The sequence below is a fragment of the Solanum verrucosum genome, unplaced genomic scaffold (genome assembly GCF_900185275.1).
Source record: "Solanum verrucosum unplaced genomic scaffold, falcon-dt-bn FXZP01000103.1, whole genome shotgun sequence".
In the NCBI taxonomy this organism is placed as follows: Eukaryota; Viridiplantae; Streptophyta; class Magnoliopsida; order Solanales; family Solanaceae; genus Solanum; species Solanum verrucosum.
The window spans coordinates 5048745-5067888 of record NW_026020048.1 but is presented as its reverse complement, the minus strand read 5'-3'; the positions used below and the strand labels follow the sequence as shown (position 1 = coordinate 5067888).

At 35.3% G+C, this 19144-nt stretch overlaps 2 protein-coding genes across 3 annotated transcripts; both read right to left on the bottom strand.

The window, feature by feature from the left end:
- Window positions 1-414: 414 nt before the first annotated feature.
- On the bottom strand, window positions 415-15573 carry LOC125822021 (uncharacterized). Of its 2 annotated transcripts, XM_049501398.1 has the most exons (24): window positions 15417-15573; window positions 13880-14010; window positions 9279-9363; window positions 9085-9138; window positions 8809-8900; window positions 8621-8724; window positions 8115-8187; window positions 6956-7358; window positions 6273-6593; window positions 5985-6179; window positions 5567-5662; window positions 5420-5483; window positions 5125-5246; window positions 4403-4649; window positions 4142-4293; window positions 3933-4054; window positions 2655-2778; window positions 2507-2565; window positions 2225-2318; window positions 1954-2143; window positions 1507-1608; window positions 1048-1166; window positions 714-773; window positions 415-527 (listed from the first exon to the last, which is right to left on the bottom strand). In XM_049501398.1, exons 1-24 carry the CDS (start codon window positions 15462-15464, stop codon window positions 423-425), a joined length of 3162 nt encoding a protein of 1053 aa, XP_049357355.1. In that variant the 5' UTR covers window positions 15465-15573; the 3' UTR covers window positions 415-422. The 2 variants fall into 2 exon arrangements, with proteins under 2 accessions (XP_049357355.1, XP_049357354.1); XM_049501397.1 differs by lacking the exons at window positions 9085-9138; window positions 9279-9363; window positions 13880-14010; window positions 15417-15573 and having other exon boundaries at window positions 5125-5249; window positions 8809-8928.
- Window positions 11676-13422, bottom strand: LOC125822026 (uncharacterized). Its single transcript, XM_049501404.1, has one exon. It carries the CDS (start codon window positions 13211-13213, stop codon window positions 11912-11914), a length of 1302 nt encoding a protein of 433 aa, XP_049357361.1. The 5' UTR covers window positions 13214-13422; the 3' UTR covers window positions 11676-11911.
- Window positions 15574-19144: the final 3571 nt, after the last annotated feature.

The following is a 19144-nucleotide window of genomic DNA, read 5'->3' as shown; positions in this document are numbered from 1 at the left end:
GCCATACTAGTGTTGATCACCTTTCACTATCCCACTGAAATTAGTGAACTACAGCAATTCAAACATGAAATCTGATGCAAGTTCTTCTAAATGCATATATGTCTTCAATAATATGGATATCAGATTGTATTGACTATTGAGCTGCAAATACGAATACATTAATAACCTTCAATTTACATAAGAGGCATCAACATAACTTCATACTGGGAAACACTGTCTACCCTCCTAATAACTGTCATCTCTGTGAACGAATCATATCAAACGTTGTGTGCCATTTACATATAATAAATAGAAGAAAGAAGAAAAGAAAATCTCAAACTCCAAGTCTCATAGAAAGGAATAAATAGGTAATATCCAGAATAATACTCAATTGTAATTTACTATACATTTCAAGCAAAACATTTTTGTGTGGAGTGAAGCAATCACGAATTTGCTTTGTCATTTCCAGAAAATCGCAACACCTCTTTAGCCATGGAAGAAAATGACTTGGCTTGGTCCTGCATCTCAGCACTTCTAATGTTGATGCCCTGCACATATAGAAATTCACAAAACTTCAGTACCTTCTCTGTTCTGCTTTCTTCTATATTAGATAAGTTAAAACATAGAGAAGCAGCCTTATAAGCAATATTCCCTTTCGCCATACAAAATCATGTAGGGTAAACATAGTTTTGAAAATATGTCCACCATGAGTAATGAGAGTCACCATACAGTACCTGCAACTTCTTCAGATTTTCACTGAGCTTTGACTTTGCTGCCTCTGCAGCACTGGGTTCCTGCAATCATTGTAGGAAAATTTACTTACATTGTTAGCTTGCCAACATCTCAGTCAAATTACTAAAATAGTTGAAATAAGGATGATCGTTGGGGGTTACTGGCTTACTGCCCCAACAGTTAGGAAGTTAAAGGTACGTCAAGTGATAAATGTTGTTTATTTCTCAACAAATACATTTTTTTCACTTCTATTTTCAATTAGACAAAACACATTTAATGCCCTTGCTTCCCCTTCCTCGAGCCAGATAGACTGTGAATGCAGGAAAGAGAACTTACAGCTGAAGCAGTATACCCATATCTTTTCTTAATTTGACCAACAGTATCTGCCTTGCCATCTTGTGGTGCATCATTTATCGGGGCTTTATCGTTTTTGACCTTCATGGGCATAAACTTTCCTGTAAAAAGAAGAGCAATGATTTCTAAATAAAAAATGATATAGAACTTCTGGTCATTCAGCGCCGTTATTAAGTGTAGTAGAAAAGCCATCTAAAAGAAGATGGGAAAACTGAACAACTGGTGAATGGAGATTCGTGAGACAGCATTAATATTATTTAGTTGAAAGCTGAAAGTGTTGATAACACTTCTAAGCATATTAAAAAAAGGCAGATAAAAGATCGATGGGAAAACCTAAAACTAATAAATGTAGACTCGTGAGACGGTGAGACTGCATTATCATTACACTGCAGAAAGCTAAGAGTGCCGATAACTATCAACTTCTTCACTCTAATAACTTACCTTTCAGAGCCTGAAATGTATTTGTAAGGTTCTGCTTGTTGAGTACTGCTACCATTGGATTTCCCTTCTGTTTCTCTTCTGGATCTTCAATTTCAATGTCATCTTTAAGGGAAAACAGAAAGTTAGCAGCAGGTAGTTGTATAGTTTGAAAAAGCAAAACAGATCTTCTTGAAGGGAAAACTATGAGCAACTCTATAATGTAATGCTCTCCAAACTTTTATCAACCAGAACTTTTCATGAAAATATGAAAAACAGTTCATAAATTGTAACTCTTTTAGGTTGTTATTTCTTTACTGTTCCCACTTCCACTTTCTTCTGCGTCTGATTTTCAGTTTAGTCTGAGAAGAGCATTATGCAGGCCCTTATCATGTCGTTGCCAGGTATTCAGTTCAATGGAAGAAGTGAATGATGAAGTAGCGAACAACCATTACAAGAGATAAACAATACCTATATCCAAGTCAGCATCCTTTTCGTTCCTGCTTAACTTCTCTTCACTGTGTGTGAGTGATGGAAAGTTGTCAGCTGAAAATATTGCAGACATCTCTTCAATACTTACTCTTGCATTTTCAACTTCGGCGTCAGGCACATTGTTTGCTTTATTTCCCTTGGCATCTTTGAAAACAGATCCAAAAATTCCCTATAGTCAAGAAAGTCAAAGAAATTATTTAATAATGAACTGAAGGTTAACTTAAAATTTCAGAGTTAGGAGAACCCCAACCTTTTTTTTTTCTTTTTGGATGATGGGTGCAGAGATCTTCCCTGGTTCAACCACTAGATCTCTATCGTAAACATGGGAAGCAAAGTCCAGGAACCTATCATGCAGCAATAGTATGAATTGCAGGCGATACTGTATTTCTTATAAAATAATTGAATTCTCAGTGGGAAGTGAAGGAGGTGGGGGATGCAACTATGTTCGATTATTCCTTCACAGGAATAAGCCAAAAAGAAAGCAGGCTGTCAAATGAAAAAAAAAAGATTTGGTTGCTGAAACATTTGTCACCTGAAGGTGTCATTTTGCAAGGAAACTGAGACGAAGAACATTTCTTGATCCCTGTCAACCTAGACATAAATAATTTTTTGAGTTTAAAGTTAGAACTTAAGGTATATAAACCTCATAAAAAAAAAAGCCTAAAGTGTCGGTGCAATACCACTATGAGTTCACCAGTTTTTGACGCGCATACTGAATGGTCAGCTATGGCGTTTGCCTTCGGCGGCGAAAGTACAAGGCCTCTAACTGAAGTTTCCTTTAGAAGGGACAACTCTGGAAGAGACCTGAAGTTTTACAGAATAAATTCAGCAGGATGTATATAATTTCCCCCCTTCAGTGAAAACATATAACTAAGGAACTGAGGGAGAAAAACAACAAGTGCAATTTAGACACCACAAGCTTCTAGTGTGCACTCACAACAAACCCAGTCTAATCTCATGCGTGTGGGGAGGGTGGGGGGGGTCTCTGGAAGGGTAGAGTGTACGCAGACCTTATCTCTACCTTGAGAAGGCATAGATATGTTTTTGATAGACCCTCGACTCAAGGAAAGATGTAAAAGAAAGCAGTAGCAACAAGCAGAAACAACAACAAGATAGTACAATAATCGAGGCTAAAGAAATACAAGAATAATACTAATACTCTGGGAATGGGATAGCTATACGCCCGACTACCTACGAACCTTCTACCCTAATTATCGACCTCCACACCTTCCTTTCAAGGGTAATGTCCACGGTGAGATGAAGTTGTACCATGTCCTGCTTAATCACCTCACTCCGATACTTCTTAGGCCTACATCTACCCCTCCTCAACCTCAATACGGCCAACCTCTTGCACCTCCTTACCGAGTCATCTGCACACCTTCTCTACACATGCCTGAACCACCTCAACCTCACTTCCCGCATCTTATCCTCCATGGGAGCCACTCCCACCTTGGCCCCAATGTCATCATTCCTAATCTTCTCTCTCCTGATATGCCCAGACATCCATTTCAACATCCTTATCTTCGTTACACACTCCACCCCATATAACATAGTCAGTCTAACCACTACTTTGTAGAACTTACCTCTAAGTCTCGACGAGGTAAGTCTCTAGTGGCACTCATATTTTACATTTAAATGCACTTTGTGGCTTACCCTACAGGACTTCAGAAAAGGATATGATAGAAACACAAACTAATAAGCTCTCTTTTGAAGAGGCAAAATCTACATGTTTTCAAAAATTGTATTCTTGTTCCCGAGACAAGATCAATGGTTTAGATATCTAGTATCTAGTATGCTGTAGTATGCTTTTGAACTAGAACCGAGACTACACATTTCTAAGCCAGTAAAAACTTGTATGATCCATGAGAGAATCAACAATTAAAGGAGTAGTTCATGATAATATTGCCGAGCAGAATAATTCTCATATATATTTGGTTACACAATAGAAGAAACATCACCTAATCTCAATCTTTCCATTCGAGAAGAGAAGCATAAGGCCGGCCTCAGGTGTGTCAAATGTTGATGCCCAGCAACACAGAGAGGAATGAAACTTCTTTTTGTAGTATACTTTCTTAATACCCTGTATATATCAAGCAAATAGAACACACGGTGAGATGGATAGTGCGCTAGTTTTATATAAGCACAAACAAGACAAATAGACACATACCTGAATAATATGCAATAAGGAATAGACATACACAGCTTTTTCAGAACAAATCAATACTAATGGTTGCTTTGATGCAATATTATCCGAATTCCCCTTAATCATGTCTATACCATCTAAAATGCTTAATCCTCGACCAGACATTTCTTGTCCATCTGCACCAAATGTAGAGAAAAGGAAAATACATGAATGTTTGTTAGTTTTAAGCGTTCATGAGAAGCTTTTCCGAGAAATTAACAGATTCTATAAATAATGGTGAAATACCCAAAATCTGCATAAATAAAGCTCTGGAAGGTTTCTTTGGATGAACACTGGAAGGGCTTAGTGTATTTCCTGTTTCTGTCTCAAGGGCCAAGATTGATGAATCCTTAGTCGCTACCACTAAGATATTCTTGTCGAATCCATGCAAGCTACACGTGTTGAACTGCATAGAGATGACACCTGCACAGAGTTCACTGGCAATATGTGTTTGATACAGTATGGTCTTGCTGTCAGAATCAATTAATACCACCTGCATACCACAAATTATGGGATTTCAAACACTCAATATTTTAATATAAACAGTCGACTTGAAAAGCATCTTCAATATGTCACATACTCCCCCTCATACAATCACAGGAAAACAGGTCACTGGGAACTTTGTATCTCAAGGGTCCGAATAAATTCAGTTAGGGTACTTATTAGAAAATCAGAGTTACTAGAGCCTTATAAAATGTGTGTGTAAAACCAAGCTGCTTTCCAGGCTCCTTCTTACTAGAGAACCACCATATTAAACAGAATTAACAATAACATTTAACAAAAAATTCTGAGATATACAGTTCAAGTTCTGCACATATCCTACAAACTTACTGTAGCGGCATTATTCCCAAATGATTGAGACCAACATTTGTGTTGGAAGGAGAAGGGTGCAGTACTGAAGTGCTTGAAAACCTAAAGGAATAAAATGAATGATGTATAGCAGGAGGAAAATAGAAGCAGAAGCTTACATATCCTTGGTCAGAACCAACAGCAAAATACTTAGAATCCTCACTGGTACTTATAGAAAGTACAGCTCCATTAACTTTAACAAGCTTAATGCTCTGGATTGGGTTGCTTCCTTTCTTTGAACCTACTGGAGTTGGGTGAATAAGTCAACAATTCATTCTTTTTGCTGATTCTTGAAACATTTGCTTCCATAAAACAAAGAAAGGGATACGTTTATGTTTTAAGAGAGCAAAACCATTAATAATATAAGATCTAAGATCAAATTCTCAAAGTTTTCCTGACATTCATGCTGCATACCTTGAAAGGATAGAAAACTAGTATCTGGGGCAAAAAACTCACTTTTGAACTTATAGATACGTACCTGCACGACAAGTATACAAGAATTAAGATCCTCAGAATGCAGAAACTTTCTTCATTTTGGTAAATCCATTATAGACAGTTTACCGTTCCACTTTGATCACCAGAAATGAGGATATGTAAGTCAGAGGTAAGATACAATGCCGTTAAGGGTACACCACTTAAGGAAAGGTTGTCCTCACTCTGCAGAGTAGAAGTTACAGTAAATTCGGAAGGCAATAAACAGAAGAAGCTAAACATTGATGGATAGGCTCACATTATTGAATTGATTGTAAATTGCTAATCTTTCTACTAACTGTTTGCATATCCGACTGAAAAAAGTAAGGCTGTTGATGAGACATTAAACATGCTTTTTCATGACTAGAAAACAGAAGAATGCATGTTACTTTTCCTGACAAAGACACCTTTGTAACCTATCAAATATAAGTAATGGTTCCGCTGTGACATGGTTGTTTGACAAGTCGTGGTTGACTAACAAGAAAGAGAAAATGGATTTCAAGATTACCTGCTGAGTTATTGACACAATAGGAAGTGGATTTGGGCACGTGACATCCCATAAGTTTATGGCTCCATTACTGTGACCACTTAAGAACACATTCTTGGCCTTAGAAAATTGAGTTGAATTTGATCCAGTTCCATCTTTCTGTCCTTTCTCAAATGGAAAAAGAGGTATGCTATCTTTTATCAGGCTACTATAGTCCTGCATTACCAGAAAAAGTATGCTGTTAATTATAGCATTAAAAAAGAACAATTGTAGAAGTAAAATGTATAAAATCAAGAAAAGTTTACACACCTGATCCATGGAAAACATGTAAGGATTATTCACTACGAATTTTGCAATGGTGATGCTTGAATCAACAAGTGGGAGCTTCACCGTCACTTCCCTTGGAAGTGATGGTGGTGACCTAGACTGGTACTGTATTAGGTACCTTTCAATTAAAGAATCATCATATGTGTAAATTTGGCCAGACTTTGATACCAAAAGTAATGAATTGTTAATGTTCTTTCTCAATGTGGGGAAGCTTGAGATAATCTCCATGTCCAAACAAGACTCAGGAGGGTGAAGTCCCAACTTAATTGTGCGAGATTCAGTGTGTTCATTTAGCAGAACTACCTGCCAAATGACAAATCATACGACTTCAATTGAAAGCAGGCCTAATGTATGAAAATAGGAGAGCAATCCAATACAGAAAACCAACTTAATGCTGGTTCTAATAAAAGCCTTATTTTGCCTTATTTTGCAACTACTCTTAAAAATAACATGAGAAAAACCAAGACTAATGCATAACTATTAGTCAACAGATTAAAAAAGAAAATTACGTGGCGAGTGATTTTCAACAATAATATACTAACAGTGCCTAAGATAAATAGAAGCTATATAAGAGGACTGGAGTCTGAACTCTGAATTCATCGAGAAAAGCAAAGTTACAGAATAAAGTACACACACATATAAGTAGCCAAAAAATAAAAAGTAACCTGTAGCAAGTTTGCTGCTTGACAATCGGGGGAGCCCATAGCATATAATCGACTTGCTTTACCTTCTGCATAGGCCCATATTAATTTTGCTATAGGGATTTTGTCTAACTTATATCCAAGATTCAGTTTACAAATTGGGGCACTTTGAGTTCCACTAGGCAATTCCTCAAGTTCTTGATCTATGCTTGAATTTGAAGTAGCTGGAATACTCCAGATGAATATCTCTCCGTTGCTGTATCCAACAACTAGTTTACTTCCATAAGGACAGCACCAACATGCTGTGGTTGCTTTTTTTGTCTCGTGACTCATAGATTGCAGAGGACTCCCCCCGGTTATAAAGATTGCTTTACTTTCACGAATTGACCATAGTGTTATAACACCATCTTTGTAAACAATAGCCACCCTGCATCAAATAAAGTTTTTTTCACAATGGTTATACTAACGTAGTTATCACCACATAATGATCAAAATAATAATAAACCTTTGGTGTGTAAAAGAACATTCAGTTGTAACATAATATTGTATGAGGGCAATTCAACAAATAAAGTTATCAGTAGTGCCTCATTTCATGCCTGGTAAGCATAACTTTAATAAGCTCAAATAAACCCTACATTTCACAAAAAGAACTTCTGAACCTACTTTTGTAACATCTGGATATGCATGGATTAAATTATTATGCCGGGTAGTAACCTCCAAATTTTAGAGTTTCTATCAATTATAATCAGATTTTGGGTACTAGTAACTTTATCCACAGCAGCAGAATTTCTCTTACAGTAAGAGTTAAGAACAACAACAACAAACCCAGTGTAGACCCACAAGAGGGGTCTGGGGAGGGTAGGATGTACACAAACGTTACCCCTACCCTTGTGGGGCAGAGAGACTGTTTCCGGTAGACCATCTTACAGTAAGAGTTATGAAACAAAAAGCTCCAGCAAAGAAGAGAGGGAACTATTGATAAGAACAAAGTTTACCTCTTATATTCTTTTTTTTTTTTTTGAAACTGGTTTACCTCTTGTATTCTTTTAGGTGACATTGATTGAAAGATATATAAGTACAAATTTTATTGAATTAAAATAAGCACTAGCTTGTGCCAGAATACGTACCAGATGGAATTCTTTTATCTGGTCTTTAGAAACTGAGAAAATAGCATAAAAGTTACCTCTTAGTTTCTGCAGCAGGTTGAGGTAGTATATGGGCTACAGCAGCATCCCCTGAAACTTCATTTGATAGGCCTGAATCAGGATCGTGTTGTCAGGCCAACATGGGGTAGTATGTATTGAGGATCTATGTATGGAATAATGACTGAACCATCTGTTTAATAGTTCTCTTATATTTCTTTTCTATTTTCGGGGAATAACCTTTGAATTAGCTATAAAAAGTTTTTCCGTTGTTCCTGAGGTCAACTTCAATCAACAGTTAGATGTTTCTGAATACAAACACTGTGGTACACTAGAAGTCTCATATATTTTGAAACAAATAAATTTAAACATTACATGCGTAAATTCATCCACAAACCCCTGAACCATGCTACGAGCATTAATGATCACAAACAATATGAGAACCTCTCAAGCAACTTTATGTCATGAGTAAAGAACAGTAGAATTTAAGCATCAGAGAAAACTGGACAACGAATAAGCAACAGGTGTAAAGAGGATTTGGTCTCACCATGAGATGCTGAAAGAGGGATACAATATTTCATTTTCTCTATATTACAGGGTTCTTTAACAACCTTCATAACTGAAACATGTCCTGACGAGTCTCCAAGATACCTGTGGACAGCACAATGAATAGCTGGTTCACATCTTCTTCGCGTACAAATCAGCTTAACCTAGATGTACCTTAGACGCACTTACAGGTAGGGAGTGTGCTGTATGAGTGTAAAAGATGTGATATCCCGGTCGAAGTCATGAACATTACACAAATACCTTTGTTCTACATCCCAGACCTAATGATGACCAAGTAATCAAATTATTAGTCCCACCACACAGCTATGCCACACTCATGCAGGGATGTCTAGCCTAGAAAGTTGAACTTTTGAGTTGGAATAATGGAAACTCGTACTAGAAATTACAATAGTACTGCTTGTAGTGTATCTGTATGCTAAAGGAGCTTTTCATCAAATAACTTGCCTCTATTTGATTATTGGAGTTTATGTTAATGAGGAGGCCTTGGTTCTCCATAAACTGCAAGACCAAAACAATAAATAAGCATAAACTAGCAACTTAGCATTTTCATCAAAGATCAGTCTTACAAGATGCATGATCATGGTATTAGCGCCTATTTCAATAAAGAAAATTCTTTGCAGGATTCAGAAGATGCATACCTGCAAAAATTTGCTTGACACCGTCTCTGATGATACCAACAGAGCTTGCGTGCTATCTTTCCCAAATAATTTGATCCGTCCATCTCTGCATATTAACACAAACTTGATTATTTCAATACCTCGAATCGTGGGCCTACAGGATTGATTTTTATTAGTGTCACTGGAAAACATTTTCTCATGAGCATTAATTTCCCCTTTAAAAGGACCAATTGACACCTTGATGAAAAATAGATGTGAAAAGTTGTCACTCCAATCCTTCGACACTAGACTACCACCTAGCAGTATAGTGGCTAATACACCTCCTTGCCACGAATGTGAGGGCAAGGGGCTATGACAAACCCCATAAATTGTGCTCCGTTGGTAAGTTAGATAGCCAAAGGAACCTAACTGATGGGATGTAATGGAAAAAACAGGTCAGCTATCTACCGAGTATTCCTTGCCATCTGATTCTTGAGTTTAGTAAATAGATATCCTGTTCACATCCAAGGCACAACATGCATTCCATCTTTTCTTTATTGCATCTCATTATCTACTTTTTGGTTCTTTAGAGCCACCTACTGCACTGTCTAAGAGAATCATATCAGCATGATTTAGAAGCACAATCAAACCACTTTAATTAGTTAGTAGAGCAGATGATGAGAATAGAAGACTCCTGTATCTCTGGAACATAAGAAAGAGATCATATTGGCAATGGCTCTGGAGACTAGAGATAATGAAAGAGGAAGCTTCTGGCATGATATAAAGAAGGTTGAATAGCTAACTTCATTAAATCAAATACCTTGATGCATATGCAGCCAGCAGCTTCCTTGAAACTGTTTAAGCAAACTGCTAATATGATCTATCATTGATTTTTATATAAAGCAGCACTTCAGTAGATAATCAAGTACATTAAGCATATCCTTGTTTCGTCATCCCCTACATTAGATTCTAAAAAATATCGAAAGAATAGTTTGGTTTGGTGTATTAAGGGTAGTTCTGTTTTTAACCATGCTTATCCATGTATCAATAACCCTGGTAATGCTAATACCAAAGCTTGCTATGTACCAAACAAGGTATTAAATAATACCAAGGCAAATACATATATTGTTTCTATAATACATCCTACCAAATGACCCCTTAGTGTCCAAATTACCTGCACCTTACATTGTCAAAAGCTAAGTTGCGCGGACTCTTCACTTTCGATGCCGCACCCGTGTCAAATTCTCCAAAAATACACTACTTTTGGCAAATCCGACACGCACCCCTTGACATTTTTGAAGAGTCCGAGCAACATAGGTCAAAGTCATACTGAAATTAACAGTTAAGCTACAAAATCATTCTTTTCTACAACTTTCTCTTAAATTAAACATGAATCTTCATCCAAACTAGCAAAAAAGGCAACTTAACTTTCCATCTTCTTTTGGCTTTATATCATGACTGCAAGTTTCATCTTACAAATTAAAATGTGCCAATAGAAGCCTAGATGAGCATTTTCAAATTGCAATAGATACTTCTCCAATAGGACTTCAACATTAACATATCTAATTTGCTTTCAGATTTAGCAAACATTCCTCCTCTAAACCATTCATAACTTGCACTCCACAAACCTCATTTTAGAAAAACATAATTATACAGAAATATAAAGTATCTTGCAGCTTGTCAAGATATTTAGTGTTTATTCCTATCCACGAAAGAAAAACATAAGCCCTTCAGTGCAAACTGATGCATATTGTTAAGTGGATCTCAACTATGTATTCTCTCATTTCTGCAAATAAAAACTGGTGTCGTACTCCATTAGATTGTTCTTTGGCATATGCTATCAGAAACATCTTCACTTACTGCTCCTTTTATCCTCAGTTTTATTGACAATACCATGGAGCATGACAACTTATTAACTATTCTTTCTTTTCTACTACTTCTCTCAACAAGTAGCAATTGATGATATCATTACGCAATTTTTTCACTCAAAACTGAGGATATATATTGACATTGTCAGCAACAGTTAGTTCAATAGAAATGAGAAAAGCAAATAATTCAATTACTTAAAACGACTGCCCCATTCACTCATTTATCTGGCATTTTTATCCACCAAACCACAGAGCAGAACTGAAGGCAGCAGAAATTTCCGCATCTAATATCTAGAAGAACTCACGTGAACTGAAACTTGACTGTCTCAAAAAAAGAGCAGGTAAAACAGGTTCGAAAGAGCGACTCCAAACAGCTAATATTAACACATATATCAAAGAGATATAACAGATGGTAATATCAAAGATAATCCAGAGCTCCAAATGAAATTTGAATGGAATCCCAAAAATGGAATTAGTCGTGTAATATATTCAAATATGTGACAATGTTTCCCCTAAGCTAAGAAGCACATCATGGCCTAGTAAAAATTTTGTGAAAAGAATGCAACCACTGTAAACTTTCAAAGCAATACTTTCATTATCAAAGGTCAGATACATCTGTGTTACCTCACATAATCTAAGATAGCTTAACTGACAAAGACAAACTCAACCAATATGTCAAATTGCTTTAGCCACCTTTCATTAAACCTCATTTTCACAGAGCACATGCTCTATCTCAATCAATTCGTACAAATCTTTTGACAAAACCAATGGCAAACTGTTCTTTCTCTTATTGCTTTCGTCATCACTTTATAAAATCTCGCCTGTATCTTCGTCCTCACTGTCCAATAAGTAGTCCCCCTCCTCTTCATCGCTGACTATGGAGTCCTCTGTATTATATTCGTCATCACTTCGTTGATCTAATCTTGCTCGAAGCCAGTCCTCCTCATCCAGTTCTTCAACTTTTTCATCCTCCTCCCCTTCGGAGAAAGCTGAAATCCTCGTGCCAGAAGACTCCAACTTCTCAACAATGTCATCCATCAAACTTCCTAAACTAGTACCCTCCTCTCTTATCCCACCATTGAACTCACTTACAGAGAACTGTGCATTACTTCTATCCCAAGACTCCCTCCTCCTCTCATTCTTTAACACTAAATCCTTCTCTGTTATCTCTCCATTTTCTACCCCATTCCATGGAACCCATAAATCAGCATGCCTCCCCAATGCCCTGTCCCAATCCCCAACTACTACTGTCCCCAAATTTGCTTCCTTTGCTCTCCTCAACATATCACAAAAATCTGAATCATCAGAAATCAAAAACAACCAATCTATCCCTCTACTCATTGAGTGCTGCATTTGCTTTTTCAATGCCCAATCTGCTGCCTGTGGCTTATCTGCCACAGTCTTTACATAAACCCCAGCTCTCCTCAACTCAGATGCTAAACCATAACCCACTTTAGGGGTTATCAAACTCTTAGCAGCCTCTATATACTTATAATTACCATCAACAAACCTCTCTTTAAATCTCTGTCTTTTCTTGCCTTTTAATGACCTCATACGACTAAGTTTTTTTTCCCTTTCCCTTTCATGTAACTGCTTAAAATGCTTCTTTAAATCCATATGGGTCTTACATTTTCGTCCACAGACAGAACATATGTAAAGTTCGGATGGGGTTACAACCCCTTTACGTTCAAGAACATCAAGATGTCGTCTTTCACGCCTTTCTTCAACAACCCACTGAGGAAGATGGATGAAAGCATGACGATTAGCATATGCGGACATATCCACAACTTCGCCAAAACATTGCGCTACCCTTTTCAGCGACATGGCTGCCTCGTAGGGTGGGCCTCGTGGTGGTTTGTTGTCTAAGTCCCACAAGATTACAACTTTCTTGGGTTTTGCTGTGTATAATCCTTGTTTGGTTCTTTCCATGTCGATTTCTTGACCAGTTGCACAAGCACTGATGTGCCATTTAATGGGTCTACGAGGGGCGGCGATTGGGGAATTGGGTTTGAAGGATAGAGTAACATTAGTGGAAAGTGAAATTGGAAAAAAAGAAGAGGTTTTGAGATGAAAGGGTTCAATGGAGTTGAAGACTGTGCTCATCAACATTGTAAATATATGTTGATTTTCTTGGTGTGGAGATTAGTGGTAGAAAGCGAAGAAGAAGGGTTTATTGGTAATCAATGCTTGAGGACACTTCAATGGCATCATAATCAACAAAGGAATATCCAAGAAAGAATTGTTCGTGCTGGGGATTTTTTTTCCTAGACGGAATGAGATAGAAATAGAATAGCAATTGTATGGATGAGGTCATGACCTTCCCCTTCCATTTAATATTCTAGTTTAGTGATGTGGACTATTTATACCAAATTTTAATTACCATCACAAATTCTTTAAGAAACGTTGAATTATTATGTAACCAAAAGAAGAGTTCTTTTTTATTGCAAATTTTTAGGTCGGCAAAATTCCTATTTTGCGACTCGAATTCGTTATCTCTGATTAAAAATGAAAAATTACTTATTACTCCTTGACAACTTTTGTTGGTGACTCCTCCAGATTAAATGTTATAAAAATAATTTGACGAAATACTTATGAAATAGTGAGTAAAGTGTGTGTCGTTTTAAATGTGCTACTAGTAAGGGTAGAACACACTACCAAAATTCTTTAACCACTGCGTTAAGTCTTTTGTTTGTGTCAACATTTGTATATATAAATTTATCAAATCAAAATTTAATATATATACAATACAACATTAAATGTTATAGAAATGCTTACTTGGTAGCAAGGGCAACAATTTTTTGGATAGAGTCATGTGCCGATAGCACAGATCCTGATGGAATGCCATAATGAAAAACACACCGAGGACTTACGTCATCAGGCTTCAGACCATCTAAATCTCCTCGAGGCTGCACTTAACACAAGATTAATTAGCAATATGATGGGAAAAAAAACTACTAAAATGCAACTCTGAACTTGTCTAAGTTAGGTTTCACAAGATAATCTTCTGTTTAATACTTAATTCATTAGTAAAGTAAAAGATCTTCATTTGATGCATTTAAGTCTCATTAGAAACATAATCAGTAAAGTAAAAGATGTTCATCTGTTTTTCTTTTCCTTGTTAATCAAACAAAAAATAAAAGAAAAACAGTTGCCAGACCTTAGAACGCAATCATGGGCCCAGGGCCCACGGCCCATTTCTCTTTAAGAAAGTTCATAATTGCGTGTGGACTCTGGAGTCTGAGCTAAAGACTGCATCTGGCAAAATACTTTTCTATTTAGGCAAGAAATAAATTTCCATCTATTTCCTCCTACGGATATTATGTCCCTTGACACCTGTCTTAAATTCATAGGTCATCCCTCTATTTATTCAGCTTTTTATCATAAATATTTTCTTCACAGTTTACACTTTAATTACTTATTCCTCAAATTACTTTTTAATGCCTAAGGATAAACATGAATTATAATAAAATATTTTTAATTATTATTTTTAAAGAGACGTAACAAACAAAGATGAACCGAGTAGTATATCTGATGGGCCACACCCACAGGCAAACAGAAGAGCGTCACTCTTAGCCTTCACTATTAGGACCAGTATCTGACTATAGTAGTTAGAAGATTGAGTGCTTCTTTATTCGTCATAATTATTTTGGTCAGTCCACAATGCTACAAAGACCACTTAATTCAGCTCTTTGTTACAGTCTTACTCCTACAGATCCTACTATCTTTTTCAATAATGTAACTTCTACAAGACCTTTTATTTAATCACATTTTTTAGCCAAATTTTTAAATAGAAACTATAAAGTAGCAGACATAATTAAATGCATCGAATCATTATAGAAACGGCTTTCATTTAATCATATTCCTAAAACTCACCAAGTAAATGAATCGTTCCTCATATGAATTTCAAAAATTCTTAAACTAGCAGTGTTACTGTTACAGTATCTCGAAAAGGTGATACTGATATTCTTATCTTAACGTTTAAGATCAAAAGTGTAGTACTACTACTTTAAAGCTCAGCATTAATATTGCGTGATCACATCATGCTTCACGACAATCGAGATCAATCAACTCAAATTTCAAAAAATTCATTCTTTTTAACATTAACACACCAATCCAGTTCAATTTACTTTTAGAATTGAAACAGAAAACTACAAGAAATTAGTAAGATTTAACACAAATCGGAAATGCAAAATCAATGACAGGATTAGTTTTGATTTCTGAAACTTCTCAGAAATTCGAATTTGAAGTGAATCGAAAGTACAAATCCAAAAAAACGAAGGTAAAGAGTTAAAACAGAGAGATCATGACTGACCTTCTTGACAAAAGAAGCCTTCTCGACAAGCTTCTTCAACATACTCATAAATATTACTTATTCTGCCGGAAAATCGCCGGAACTGTATAGATCGAAGCTCTGAACAGAAAGAAGTGATCGGAGTAGAGAAATTAAGAAAATTAGGGAGAGATTTTGGTGAGTGCTTAGTTGGACTTGGAAGAGAAATGACGAAAACGAGAGAGAACAAAAGGGAAACGGTTTAGTTTTTTTGTGATTGGACAAAGATAGGCCGGAGTTTTTATTTGATTTTTGTCGCATTCTTTCCTTTTCAAATTTAGGGACACGTGGCGATTGATGAGGTTGATCCGAAGATTGCGAGAGAGAAACGGGTTGGACGGTGCCATCGGGTACCAACTGTCTTAAATACGACAAAATAATACTATCCATTTTCAATACTGCTAATACAAATAGGGAGTAATTCATTTTTATATATAGAAACAATAAAAAAAATAGCCAAACTCTTCGGTGACCTTCTAAAGTTGGCACCAAGTTTCACTTAGACACTTCAAATGGACGATGTTTATTTTAGACACCTTATGTAGAGTCTTGCTATGTCATTTTGACACTTTTTGACAATAAACAAAAAATTGAGGAGAGTGTAATACACTCGTTGATGACATGACAAACAACCAATTAAAATCAATGTGCCCCCCCCCCCCCCTCCCGCCCGAAGGTAGTTGTCTTCTCTACTACACCCAACAATTTTTTTTATTTTTTATTATCTTAGGATCTCTTTTTTTTTCTTTTTTTTTAGTGTTGTTTTGTGGGAAGAAAGAAAGCGAGAATAAATATGAAATATGAGTGTTGGTATCCATTTTTTCGGTAAAAAAGGTGGAGGGAGGTGATTGTAGATTTAGAAAAATAATACAATGAAGAAGAAGAAAAATGACTTGAAAATGGATTTGAATAAGAAATTCGACCTCCATTGAAGAAGTTTAAGCTTCAAAAAATGGCGGGAGGTGGTAGCTTGAACAATGGAGAAGAAGAGAAAATAAAATAAAAAATAGCTAAATTGAGTCTTTTACGCTCTATTGTTGAGTGTATCACACACACTTTGACATGTCAGCAAAAAGTGTCAAAATGACACAACGGGACCCTACATGAGGTGTCTAGAATGAAGATCACCCAGTTGAGGTGTCTAAATGAAATTTAGTGTCAACTTTAGGAGGTCACCAATGGGTTTGGCGAAAAAAAACCTCAACAATTCACTTGATTAAACGATAGAAATTACTATTATTTAAGTATGTATAATATATATATATATTTATTTATTTTTATTTTTCTCTAATCAGGTGGTTTTGAAAAAAATGGAATTTGTGATGGTGTAGTAGAGGGATTTGGACCACTTGACTATATATACGTGTTACACTTTGATTTTTGACTTTGAACAAGTTGGATAATAACACGCGGATCCTCAATTTTGTATCTTTTTTTTTGTATTCTAAATTGTATTATTGATTTTTCTTTATTAATGTCTCAGTTCCTTGTGAGAAAGAAGTATGTGCTGTAACGAAAAAATATAAAAATATAAGTAATTATAACCAAGATTTCAATTGGCTTTAAGAGCCTTCCTCATTTTATTTATCATATTATTTATGGGACTGCTTTCCATAAAAGTCGTTTTTGAGCTCATTAGAAGTATATATATTTTTTAATCTTTTGACTAATAACAAATTAAACAAAACTCATATATTATGGTTCATTTTGAATCGTTTAGGATTCAGAAATTTGAATATCTCGTGTTAGAGTAAAGGATTAATATATGTATTTATTAAGGATGAAAATATTGCATGTTTGTGAGTTTAACTCAATCAAAGATAATTTTTTTTAAATGGTCGGAACTGAATGGTACGGGTTGAATTTGAGAGTAGGTCAAGGTTGAACTTGTCCTGCAATCGCACTGACATTTCTAGTTTTTGTATATCAACTTGTTTAGTAGTGATACTTAATAATCTGTTTGATCAAATTTTTGAAAAGTTAAAAAGGTTTTTTTTTTTCAATAAATGTTTGTTTAATAAAAGTGAGGTGTCTGATGAAGTTGTTATGGAAGAAAATAAGTGTTTATGAGACGTAGTAGAGATTGTTTTTCAGACACAACAAAGATTAGCTTCACCCCAAAAGTATTTTTTCTTCTCGTAAGTACTTTTAAAAAGATGAGTCAAACACTAATTGTTGCTCAAAAGTGTTTATTAAATCTATTTGTCAAACACAAACTGTTACTCGCTGAAAGTATTTTTTTAAAAAATATTTTTTTTTAAATAAATTAATTTTAGAAGTTTGACCAAATCAGCTATAAGTCAGCTGATATCCTAAGTCAGCCTCAACGTTATCATGTGAGATTAATTAGAAGTCTGATGTTTCCTTAATTCACGCAAAATCAAATTTTATGATAGTGATGCATAAATTAAATTACTTTTGGAGATAGTAATTTTAGAATATTGCAAGTTAGGTTATTAAGCAACATTCAACTTTAATTAAGGTGACTTCACAGAACCGAAAGTGGAGTTTAAGGGGAAAATGCAAAAATATTAACTCGAAAAAAGTTTATCATGATTTATTTTAGTGCTTCACAAAAGGGATAAACCTAATAAGACAAATTCAAAAAGTGGATTTCCATTTTTTTTTTAATTGCATATAGAGGAATTAGAATAAAGTAATTGATTAATAGGACAATACGAGGATCAACTGGAGAAATAATAGAGAGGCAAAAAGACATAAGGAAAATGTTCAAGAAATTAATAATCTGAAGTGAAGGGACTTTGAACAAGTCAGAGAGGATGAATTGAGACATTTTTTTTATTGAAGTTGTTACTTTGCTAAGGGCAAATGTTGGTCATTTTTTACTGAAGTTATGACCTTAGAAGACCTAACTTTAAACAGATAATGATCACACTTGAACATCTAATGGTTTGTCAAGATTAACTTCTGATTTTTTTTTACTGAAGTTATGTTGAGACATTTTGGTATGAAGTTCGGCTGACCAAATTTTTGTTATGAAACAATAACTTGTTCTTCAAGTTTCTACGATCTAACACACGGTTCAATACCCAATTTACTCAAGCGAGCTTAAATTTGAAACATATTTAAAGTTTCATATATTTGTCAAAACAACAACAAATTTAACAAACCCCTTCTGCAACAATGATAATTTGCCACTGTTTTCAACTTTTTCCAATTATACTCACTTGATTTAAACTTACTTTTCATATTCGAAATTCAAGACTCACTTTTCCAAAATATTATACTTCAATTGCTATAGATTCAAAAAATATGTACAATAACTAAGAAAAGAAGAGGAGGCAATTTTCTTATGAATGGGCCTGAAGTTTTGGACCAAAACATCTCATACACCTTAGAAATAAATAGGGCCTATTTGGATAAAGCCCAACTTATATCATCATTTACTTTGAAAACAAAACTTTCACAAACTATTTTTAGACAAAAAAGAATAATAGTCTAATTATTAGTTAAGATAAGGTCCATATGAAACTCTAGAACTATAAGATGAATGAGTAAGTGGTGGACATTGACATGCAAACAAAACTTTCACAAACTATTTTTAGACAAAAAAGAATAATAGTCTAATTATTAGTTAAGATAAGGTCCATATGAAACTCTAGAACTATAAGATGAATGAGTAAGTGGTGGACATTGACATGCAATTGCAATAGTTAGGTGGTCCAAATTATCTAACTAAATAAGTTAAT